General features: G+C 41.0%; 1 protein-coding gene across 1 annotated transcript in view; it reads left to right on the top strand.

Moving 5' to 3' along the window:
- Window positions 1-12,200, top strand: part of LOC115627316 (LIM/homeobox protein Lhx1) — a 97,941-nt gene that overhangs the window by 68,346 nt on the left and 17,395 nt on the right. Inside the window, exons 4-5 of the mRNA XM_030522960.1 lie at window positions 4,717-4,907; window positions 6,230-6,448. Coding sequence (XP_030378820.1) covers window positions 4,717-4,907; window positions 6,230-6,448 — 410 coding nt within the window. The remainder of the gene's footprint in view (window positions 1-4,716; window positions 4,908-6,229; window positions 6,449-12,200) is intronic.

Below are 12,200 nucleotides of genomic sequence, written 5' to 3'. Positions count from 1 at the left end.
GCACTCTGTCGCTCAAGGATTCTGGGTGGCTGGGATGCTGGGATGCTGCACTTGTGCGTCTTCTCCTGCGACCGTCGCTAGCGCCAGCGCCTGTGCCTGTGGCTGTTGGCCCAAATGTTTGCGTCGAGCAAACAGCGCATCTGTGCTGCCTCGAAGGATGGCAGGGGAGCGGTAAGCGGTGGGTGCTTCTCAAAACAAAAAAAAAAGCAAAACAGAACGAAAAAAAAGCGAAAAGAAATTCCAACTGAAATATTTTTGTAAGCGGAAAAAAATGAGTGTTTGAACTTCTATGGCTGCTGGGCAGACGAAGGACGAGGGACGTGGGACGTGGGTTGTAGGAAGCGCGACACACGAGGGTGGCTGAGGCTGAGGCGGAGGCTGAAGCTGTTGCTGAAGCCGAGGGTTGCTCAATGGCATAATTGCTATTGCTACAACAACAATTACAAACAACAGCAACAACAGCAACAACAACAACAAAGAGTACAACTTGGTTGCAGTTTTGAAAAGGTTTTTGTGGCAATCAAATGAAGTGTTCCTGAATGGTTTTCAAAGTTAATTTGAGTGATGCTTCAGCGGGTGTGTGTATATAGATGTGTATGTGTGTGTGTGTGTTGATGTTGTTGTTGTTGTTGTTGTTGTTGTACACAGACTGGTGCTGACAGTGGCAACCCTCCTCGATAAATTTCGCCGCGTGTTTATTAACATGTGTTTACAAGCAACTTAAAGCGCCCATATGGAAGAATGCCAGCCTCTAACCCCCTCTGGCCTTGGGTGGTTTGTTGGGTGGTCACACACACACACACACACACGCACACAGACACATCTTGGTGCTGGCCTTTGTGAGGCGACATGTTGTAAGCGATGCTGGTAAACACTTCAAGTTTCCGTTTCGTTTCATTTTTATCGCGGCATCTTTTGTCTGAAATGTTCCCTTTGTTATTGTTGTTGTCGTTGTTGTTGTTCGTGTACTCTGCGGGTCAATTGTGCATAGATGAAAGGCCAAAACCAAAACCAAAACCAGAGCAAAAGCAAAAACCAAGATCAAGACCAAGACCAGCCATGAAGCCATAAATATGGCTGCCGAAGAAGTCTAACTTCAGACAACATCCTATGGCTATGCAACTAATTTTTTCCACTCATACCACTGCATCGTAATGCACTCTGAATTTGGAATGGCCGTCATATACTTACATACAATGTATATATATAAAGCAAACTTAATTGTTGCTGAATTAATTCTACAATCAGCCTTAGACCGTGCTCAACTGCTTCAATTTGGCGATGTTTTTCATTTTCAACTACAAACGCCTTCATTAATCATTAAGCAACTGCCTTTGTTTTATGATTAAGCTTTAAGCGGCCTTTTATGAAAACCCTTAAACACTTATTCTATATATTGTAGATTTGTAGAAATGTAAAGGCTTTCCTCTTCTCCTCTTAAAAGTTGTTTACCTTTTTCCCATTTACGCCCTAGAAGTGTTTAAGAAGCAGATTGAAATCTATAGATTGTAATTAATTAAATAGCTATATTAGATTAAAATTTGACTGCTTCGGAGAGAGAAGATTCGATAAATAAAGAAAACTTAAAAAAAAATCTATAGATCGTATAATCTACAACCCAAAATGTTTAGTCTAGCAGAATGAGCAACTTTTCATATTCTTAGTGAAAATTGTTTCAATATCGGAATGCTATGCGACTTAGGTTTTTCCATCTTATATAGAAATTGTCTTAGCTGATTGCGAAGCCTGACAAAAAAGAGTCTCACTTTGAAGGCTAGCTGGCATCATATTCTGGTATAGTACTTGCATGTATATAGTCGTATGTGATACAGTGTTGAGCTGATTGCACATTAGTTGCCTGTCTCTGGCACAAGTGCAAGATGCTCGCAAATCTAATACAAATTCTAAAAAACCAGGCGCCAGTCTCTCTTCTGTCGCTTGTCATTCAATTCTTATGCTCCTGTCGCTTACTTGCCTTTGACAGCTGCGTTCACTTTTCTCCGCAAGGCAATCTGCTTTGGCATAGCAATGCATACAACAACAACAAAAAAATAAACACTGCTCAGCTTCCCTTTTCCAACTCCCCACCCAATCGTCCCTCTTGCATTTAAAATCAAAATGCGATTTGGCAAACGATTTTGCTTGCAGCTGCGCCTTCTGCGAGCTTGCACTCGGATTTGTTTGCCGCTCAGAACGCGTTAAGCTCCATCCATGTCTGCGTTGTTGGTTGCCTGGCAGTTGACAGGTGGCAGGCAGGCAGTTGTATACCCAGTCCGAGTCCGAGTCCAAGTCCGGGTCCCCTCATTCTTATACGCCACAACGATGTTAGGCTAATGACTTTGTTGCGCCTAATTCCGGGCATATTGCGCCACATGCAGCAACCACAATACACAAATCAAAGTGGCGCGTAATGCGAGCCACCAGTCAACTGAATCACCATCACCACCATCAGTGCCACCACCGCCACCGCCACCATCACCAACACCCAACGAACCGAGGCCACTTAAAGCTACCCAACTACCCCCATCCGCAGCCATCCTCCTCATCCTCGTCGTTCTTCTCCTCCAGTTTACTGCAATTGCATGATGATTTAAGGGCTGCTCACGTCGCATCTGGTGCGGATTAGATTATGCATAATAAAGTGTAATTTATTTGGCAAGTTGGCAAGTGCCATCGAGACTTCCAGCTCTGAGAGCTACCCAAGGGAGTCACCTTGTCTGAAACTGTCCCAGGGGATGGATGCACAGATTCAGATTCAGATTTTCAGCTGAGCTTGCAGTCTTCAGCAAGGGGTTCTCCAGCTGTCTGTCTGCCTGTCTGTCTGTCTGGTCTGTTGTTGCTGCAAATTCTAAGACAATCAACTGATTTGAGTGACACGTTTCAACGGCTCGCGGAAACTCTCTCAGTCCGTCTCTTATCCTTATCTCCTGGCTGCCAGCGGCCTGCGACGCGTGTCAGCATTTTGCATGGCCCGAGCATTTGGCCCATTGGCATTGTGATAACGTGTGCCGCCAATCTCTGACTTGCGACTGACTGGCTGTGGCTGTGGCAGTGGCAGTGGCAGTGGCAGCAACAGCACAAGCGGCAACATAAAGGGATAATCAACTTATTTGGGCATCAGCTTGCCTCCCACAAAACTTTCTGTTGCTGCATTTGACGCGCGGCGTGTGGCGCGACGCGTGCACGAACCAGACCTGAGCAAAAAAAAAAAAAGTTATGCTCGCATATACCGTTTACTGGGGCTACTTAGACCATGAAATGGCGACACGTGTCACAGCCACACACACACAGACACAGACACACGCACCAGCACCAGCACATACAATGCTCTTTAGTGTCGTTGTTGAGGCTACACTTGAAGAAACGACCAGCGAAATCTCAACAAATAATAGGTCGTTTAAAAACCGCTTATAATTATTTATTAGACACACATTTTGTTTACATTTCTTAGAAGTAGAGAGCAACGAAAAGGTAGCAGAATTTTGCAAAACAATCGCTTCAGGTATACTTGATACTACAAAGGTCAACATGGGCTACATGTAACATACATACATATAATATTATATATTTGAAAAAACGTTTTAAAAGTTAACCTTAAAAAAAAGAAACACAAAGAGAAGAAAAACTAAAATGCAATAGAAACTAATATTAAAACTGTGGGACATAAAAAAAAAACAAAGTTATGAATAGCTACCAAGTTATAGAAAATGTTACACTCAAACATAAGAAATAACTCTATTGCTATGTCAAGCATTATACTGATTAGACTTAACACAATTACAAATTTAGAAAAACTTGATCAGAGTTGGTTTAAATGTCCATTACATGCATAGATAATGTATTATCGACTTTGTGCCTTGTGAAATGGCAATGCCGTACAGCTGACCAAATGCAGATACTCGTTTACCAACACTAAACACTAAGAGCGCAACGTTGGGCTCAAAAAAGCCATGAAACTTTTAGGCGTAACATTTAAAGAAAAGGTAAAAGCTGCTTGTAATAAAAAATCTTTTTAAATTTAATTTTGTCAAAATTGAAGACACTTTCTAATAAATAAATAAAGATATTATTTAGTTAATAATTTTATGCTCGGAATAATTAAAGCATTTGAATATTTTGAGAACAATAATTGAAGCCTCTACTTAGGTGCCTGTCATCAGAGGAATTGTGTTGAAAAGGAAATATCACATCAGATCTTATATATTTTAGCAGAGCTGTGGGGAGTTCCTTGCTGTGCGCTTCAGCTTGCCAGCATCTGTACTCTGTACTCCCATATAAATTGTGATTTTTCTCTCAGTGCAGTATCAAGAGTCAGCCGCTCGGCTGTAAGTCGTCAGCGTCGTTTTTGGCTTATCCCTGCGCAAATATTATTTATTGCAATTGTATTTTAAGTGGCACAGGGCCAGGGATTGGAAGTGGGACAAGGACTGGGACTGGGACTGGGTTCTGGGATTGGAACTGGCCCAGGATTGCAGGTTGCCCTCAACTTGTTAGGCACACAAATTGGCGACTGGCGGGCGGTCGTGGTTGTTCGGCTGGTTGGTTGGATGGTTGGTTGGTTGGTTGGTTGGTTGCTTGATTGGTTGGCTGTTTGAGAGAATGAGTCGCGCCACAACTTTACAAATTAAAAAATCAAACCAACAATGAAAATGAAAATTTTACGGTTTTTACTTTACTCTTATTCTTCTTCTTCTTGTTGTTTCTTCATGCAAACAGATTCATTAATGGGCTCCGCGAGCGAAGACGAAGACGACGATGATCCGCCACATTTGCGCGGACCACCACTCGGCTTGGGCGTGCTCGGCCCCAATGGACCAGACTCAGCGGGTGGACCACTGGGCACATCCGATATATCAGTACAAAGCATGAGCACCGATAGTAAAAATACGCATGACGATTCGGATCAGGTAAGAGACCGAACCGACACAGAAACCGAAACCCAGGCTAAGACTTGGACTCAGCCTGAGACTGCGACGGCGACGGCGACGGCGACTGAGAGCCGAAGTAGAAGTCGCTGTTGCCACTCGTTAGTTGCCAGTTCGAGAGTCATTAACAGGTTTTTGTGTATGCGCCTCATACAAAGTAATGAATGGATATGGATTGGAAAGCGGGTCTGTTGGTTACTTTGTTGACGCCGCCGCCTTTTGATTAATGATTGCCAAATGATTATGAGCTCGACTGTGCTTTTCATACTATACTCGTACTAGTATACTAAACTATACATCGCCATATATGTGCGTATGTGCGCCTACAGGAACAGTAAAAACTGCCTAAGATTGCCAAATGTTTTTCAAAAATAACATTCCAATACAAGTGCATCCAATTCCTAATTCAAATGTCATGTTAGGAAAGAAGAGCTTTCCAGAAATAAATAAATATTTATGTAGCTTATTCAAACCCAACACGAAAGTGTTTCGACTTTCGGCAAGTAAGTTACTCTGTTTGACAAAGGAGAAGCCATTTCATTAGATAGATAAACCTTTCATTACTAATTATCAATAAAAAATACAATCAAATTCTTTTAAATCAAATGTCAATTATACAATGTCCAAGTCATATTATATAGGGTTTGAAACAATTCCATTCAATAATATCTCCCAATACATAAATTTAATATTATTTATTTAAGTCTGAAGCGATTCTATTCTGTCCGGAAAACTATTCGGGACTTAAATACATATTGTAAAGAAGCTAAGGAAGGGGAATATTATCGTGAAACTTAGCAGATTTGTTTGGAAAAGGAAAATTTACATTAGGGAAATATGTGCTTTATATGTAAGTTCGATAAATAAAATATAGTAAACGGTAAACGTTTCTAAGGCCATTCAGATGCACGATCCGGAAAACTATTCGGGGCTCAAATACATATGGTATGTAATAAAGCTTAAAAGGGGGATTATAGTATTAACTTGAAACTTGGCAGATTTGTTTGGAAAAGGAAAGTACAAATTAGGGAAGTATGTGCTTTATAAAAATTACATAAGTCAAATATACAAGTAGTTAGCGGAAAACGTTTCTACTTGTAAGACAATCCACATTCAGATCGATAAGCCCATTATGTCTTGGACAAAGTCATCAAATAGGGTTATGTGCCTGTTAAGCGATTTCCACTGCCTCCACACAAATACATACACACATATGTATGTATGTGTCTATGCATCACATCTACATACATACATACATACATATCCACGCATATGTGTATAACTTTATATATGATGTGTTGCAGGGGTCCTTGGATGGTGATCCCGATGGACGCGGCGATTCTCAGGCGGAGAACAAAAGTCCCGACGACGCGAACGGCTCAAAGAGACGCGGACCCCGAACCACGATCAAGGCCAAACAGCTGGAGGTACTGAAAACGGCTTTCAATCAGACACCGAAACCGACACGGCATATTAGAGAGCAACTGGCCAAGGAAACGGGATTGCCCATGCGCGTGATACAGGTGAGTGCTATATGAACATACATGTATGTATGTACATATGTATACATATATACTCGTAGTATATCTGTATGATATGTGCTAGGTGTTGTTGTTGTTGCTGCTATTGGCCAACACAGATGTGTGGAGGGGCCCCCCATAGGAAAAGCGAAAAAAACAAAAAGAGGTGTGTGTACTGGTGTGTACTGGAACTGTCAGCTGCAGTTCAAAGCAATTTGTTATGCCCAAAAAAACCAACAACAACAACAACTACGAAAGCTATAACTATAACAACAACAAACGAGCGACACAAAGTCAAGTGAAGTCGCGACGCAAATGTTTGCTACAATTTTCTGCTGCTTTTTGCTTTCAACTTTTGCTTTGTTTTATTTTATTTTTTATTTTATTTCGCTTTAACGATTTCATGTTGTTGTTATTCCCACTTTGTTGGGCAGCCTGTCTACGTTCCATCAGCATAAAAAACGCATAAATTAAAGCGAGCGCGCACAGCAAAAGTTTAAAACTAAAGCTTGAAAAAAAGAAAAGAAACGGAAAAAATCTCATAAAAATAGTCGCCGACTTAGACAGACGCGCGATTTTTCAACGTCGCCGCCGCCTTGCAACGCTTCATTGCAGACAACAACAACAACAATAATAATAACAACAACAACAACAACAAGAAAAACACCAGCCACAAGTAGTGGAGTACGAAAATCGAATAAAAATTAAATTTATGCCTGCGGGTCGCACTACTTAAATGAAATTTAAAGACAAAAAAATAAAAACTGAAAACGGAAGTTCATTAATTATTGGAAAATATTTGAAATAAGCTTTCTCCCCCAATCTGGGACCCGGGCCTGGGCCTGGTCCGCTGTTAGCCGCATGTTAAATGCAAATGTTAACTAACATGAACTGCAAGAATTTGCAGCCTAAGTGCTCGAGAACACGCAGAGCTCTAACCGCTTATACTATAAGAGTATAGTTGTACATATACTAAGTAGTTAGTATATCAAATCTTGACTGAAAGTCGTGTGAAAGTGCTTGCGAGCTAATATTAAAATAATGATGACGGCACTTGCTGTGATTAGCGAAATTGCATAACAGAGCGCATACCATGCGACTTGGGACTGCGACTGGCACTGGGGATTTGTCGTAATCGCAGCTCCTAAGCCACTCAGACCCCGACTCCGACTCCGACTCAGTGCTGTGTAGTCAGCGTGTGCCTGCTGTGCAAAATTAGTTACCAAATTGAGTAACGCTCAACGCCAAGTCAAGTCATTTGGCCAATGATGGACGATAATGATGTCCGCAACCAGCATTGTGCGGCCAGCATTAATGAACTCACTGTTCTACGAGTTCGTACTTTAAATGCAAGCTACTTACTACAACAGCAAAAGTGATGATGATAGCGGGCCAGTATTCTGCATATACTATGTATACAAGTATATATCTAGTCGTGCTTTCTATACTTGCTCGGCACATAATAAAATAAACAGGAAATCAGTGTGCATTTGAGTCACAAAAATGGAAGGATCGCTGTTAACTCAGAAAAATAAAATAAACTCATATAGCTTTGGCTCTGGGAGCGTCCAAATACCAAGTTTGGTTAATGTGCGCTCAGCTGTTTCCGAAATCCAGGCGTTCATCCAGACAGATGGGCAGGCGGACATTTCTTGTTAAGAATATATGTCTGATTAAGAATATACTTATATACTACATACTTTGCACAAACTTAAAAGGATATATTATATATATTACAAGCTAAGTTTGACGTTAATCGGACGAAAATTGTAGATTTTTCATACAAACGTTGGAGCCCGTTTTCCCCCTTTGGAGTTCGAATTTCCCAAAACGCACTTTCACTGTGAGAGGGATCTTGTGTTCGAAGCTGCTGGTCATTTAATTAGTAATTATTTTTATAATTAGTGGATTACTAAGTCAGATGTCAGTATGAATGCTCCTATCGAGATATGTAGACTTGAGTTCAGCTGACTCGTAAAGACTTCCCAACAAAAGTTGCTCAGTCTGGGGCAGTCACAGAGAAGGTGTACGAGTACTATGCTCTTTTCTTTTTCTCTGCATTGAGGACTTTACCAAGGGCTTACTCTTTCTTTTTATACCTTAACTGCATATTTAGGTCGGTCAGACTCGAAAGTTGTCTGTGTTCTTGTAAAGAAGACTATAATCGGGGATGCGCTCAAAGGCCAGCTTTTCTCATAGGCAGTTTTAGCTCAGTGTCTTAATTTCCCAGAGCGGAAAATAGATGTCAGTTGTATCATTCAAACATGCAGAATATTTAAATTAAATTTAATATTAAAAGAGGTAGATACATATTTCGAAAAAAATAAGCACTTTGAGTCTCGCGCCAGTGCAGCTGTTTCGAGGAGCTGTCAAGGATATCCGCAGCATATGCTCCATCAAAGGCAAAGGTGATGGCAACAGCAACAGCCAAAGCATCATTAGCACACTGACACAGCTTGCTCTCGATTTTTACGCGTTTGTTAAACTCCCTAAATACTTGTACCCGACTGCTGCCGCACGCAGCAACCTCTTCAAAGAAGAAAGAAGCAAAAGAATTGAGAAACATTTCAACAGGTTTGACTTACAAATTTTCCGAACGCGCCCACACTCGGTCACAGATGTTTTTCCAATTTTCCCACACACACACACACACACACACGCACTCGAGTAACCGCAAAAGGCCAAAGTAACTCTAAACTCTAAACGGGATTACGCATGCGTAGCGCAACCGAAAGGTCGTCCCTGAGTTGTTGTTTTTTTTTTTTTTTTTTTTTTTTTTTTTTTGCCCCCCTTTCTCGACCTCTGCCTCGGGATCTTAGCAGCGGACTGACTCGTCTGCCGTTCCGCCTTTGATGTGTCATTGGTTACAGTTAAAGGATATTTAAGCGGCATGCTATGTTGTTTTTCCCCTGTCCCGCTCTTCTTCTTATTTTTTCATTTTTTTGAGTTTCTTAGTTGAGTTTAAAGCGACAAGTGTGACACAATCAACACCTCTTTATGGGCAAGTTGTTGTTATTCGTGTTGCTGCGCCCTCTTCAAATCTAAACGAAAGTGACAAATGCCAGCAACTTGAAGAGGAGATGCTCTTGCTGATGCAGATGCTGTTACTGATGGGTTAATCGCCTCTTCATGAGTGTGTCTGTCTGTCTGTCTGTCTGTGTGTGTGTGTGTGTGTGTGTGTGTGTGTGCGTGTTTGTGTGTGAAGTAAGCTGCAACTCAAAACTGTCAAAAATGTCGTCTTTTGCATCTTCATTAATGCTGCATTTTTGGTATAGCGCCTCTGATGCCCGTCGCGACGGCACGCCCATCTCTCACCTCCCCTATCCCCACCTGCCCCCCACCATGGAGGCCTTAACTCGCTGTGAACCTCAGTGACTGAACGGACGACTGGCATTAAGGCAGAGAGACAGTGCTGACAGCTTCGAGTGACTGACAGTTTTTGGTGTTCTCGCTGTTCTTGATATGCTTGATTGTCGCCTCCTCCTCCTCCTCCTCCTCCTCCTCCTCCTGCTCCTACTTATTCTCCTTCTCCTCATATGTATTTCTCCACCTCCTTCTACGGCAGCTACTGCGGCACGACCAGCAACAGTATCCAATAACATGACCGAGACAGACATAAAGCGCGCAAATTACTAGGAAAGCAGAAAACTGCACTTCGGCCATTCCTAGCAACAATTGCACTTGCCTTCACGCTAGAGGCGAACTCGTGTCTACACTTCTCACGCAGTCTAGTCACGAGCTTAGTCTAATCGATTTTTGTCGAATATCATTCAGGAATCAAAACCAAAACCACATTTTCGACAGTTTCTCGTTCACTTGTCTAACAAAAATATGAAGTTAAGAGACTAACTTAACTTATTTAAAGATGTGAACAAGATGCTAGTCATGGGCTTAATCTTTATGTCTTAGTCTAACCGATTTTTGTCGAATATCATTCAGGAATCAAAACCACATTTTCGACAGTTTCTCGTGCACTTGTCCAACAAAAATATGAATAAATATATGCGATGTCTCAGCTATTGTTCGCGTCAGCCAATATAGAATCCATTTTTCAGACTTCTTAATATCAATCCTAAGACCTAAATGTTTCTTTCTAATGTTGCTCCCAATAGTTGGTTTTACACTTAAACGTTAGACGTTGCAGTTGAACAATTTATATTTATTTGTTTAGTCTCTTAACTTATTTAAAGATGTGAACAAGATGCTAGTCACGAGCTTAGTCTTCGTGTTTTAGTCTAATAGATTTTTGTAGAATATCTTTCAGGAATCAAAACCAAAACCACATTTTCGACATGTCCAACGAAAATATAATATATGTCTCAGCTATTGTTCGCGGCAGCCAATATAGAATCCATTTTTCAGACTTCTTAATATCAATCCTAAGATTTTAAATGTTTCTTTCTAATGCTGCTCTTAAAGATAGAAGGTTTCCTCCTAATAGTTTCTATTTATTTATTTAGTCTCTTAGCCTATTTAAAGATTTGGAAAAGGTGTATTCTTCTTAATAGTATTCTTAGTATTCAAAACAGCGTAAGGTAGTAATTCAGGAATAGTCTTATCAATCGCTCCATCAACTCTTTGCCTTCACTCTTTTGTGAACCACTCGAGTTTGTTGTGGAACTGCACAACTAACCACCTACTTAGGGGTACACTTTGCTCTTTTGGGTAATCCGATCTGCTCTGCGTCAAAGAGCCTCGCCCCTGTTCCATATACATAGCGCTCCTAGTCTAAAACGGCAGCGGGTTGCCTTCAAATTCTCAGACATCTTCAAAAGCAGCTACAAAATGTCAACGGCATGGAGCATGGAAACGAGCAAACGAGCAAACGAGCGTCTGGTATTGGCTTTTGGTTTCTGCTGATGCTGATGTTGATGCTGCTTCTGCTTCTGGCCAGCATTTTTGGGGGAACACCGCATGCTGTGAATTTTATAATAAATTTTACAACAACAACAGCAACCGCAGCAGCAGCGTGACATAAAACTTCTTAAGAACTTTGCCGACAGCACACACATTCGCTTGGGAGTCGTGGCGTGGCGTGGCGTGGCGTGGAGTGAAGTGGCATGCCCCGGCGAGGTGAGGCGGGCTGAGGTGAGGCGAGGTGAGGTGAGGCGAGATGAGATGGTGGGGTAACCCACAGCAGGGGCATTTCTCAGCTGGACTACAACACCAATTTACATGCGAACATACCTACATACATATGTTCATACTGCCATATATACATACGTATATACGGGTATACATATGTATATCTGCGAACCTTTTTACAGCTCTTTCGAGTCCAATCGTCCCGACCCGAACAAGAGCTAGAGATGTGCAATAGAGAAAGACAGGAGAATCGCTAATTTGCCAATAACTGCACAACAAATTCCAATCGGCAATCGAAGCAAACTTGATTTTTTATTTTCCAAAAGTTCAAATATACGAATTAGTTCACAAATGAAAGAAGGGTTAATATTTCGAGTTTGAGGATACATTTCCTATTTTAACTCATTCTCATTTAATATTAATATAACAATTGGGTTCGAAATACCTATTCTTTCAGATTTAAAATGTTTGATATTTTGCAAATAAATTACTAAACTATAAGAATCCATCTAATCCTAATAAAATTCGAATGAAATTCGAACTAATAACTATTTATATTATTGACAAAACAAGTATTAAAACTAATATTATAAAACGTTGAATATTTTCATCTCCACTTATATATTGTTTTCTATAAAAAATAAATAATGAAGAAGCTCTTAAGGATGAT

Source organism: Scaptodrosophila lebanonensis, unplaced genomic scaffold (assembly GCF_003285725.1).
Source record: "Scaptodrosophila lebanonensis strain 11010-0011.00,11010-0021.00 unplaced genomic scaffold, SlebRS2 tig00000092-arrow-pilon, whole genome shotgun sequence".
NCBI classification, from domain to species: Eukaryota; Metazoa; Arthropoda; class Insecta; order Diptera; family Drosophilidae; genus Scaptodrosophila; species Scaptodrosophila lebanonensis.
Note: the sequence above shows the minus strand (reverse complement) of the source record. Positions and strands in the feature narration are given on the sequence as shown.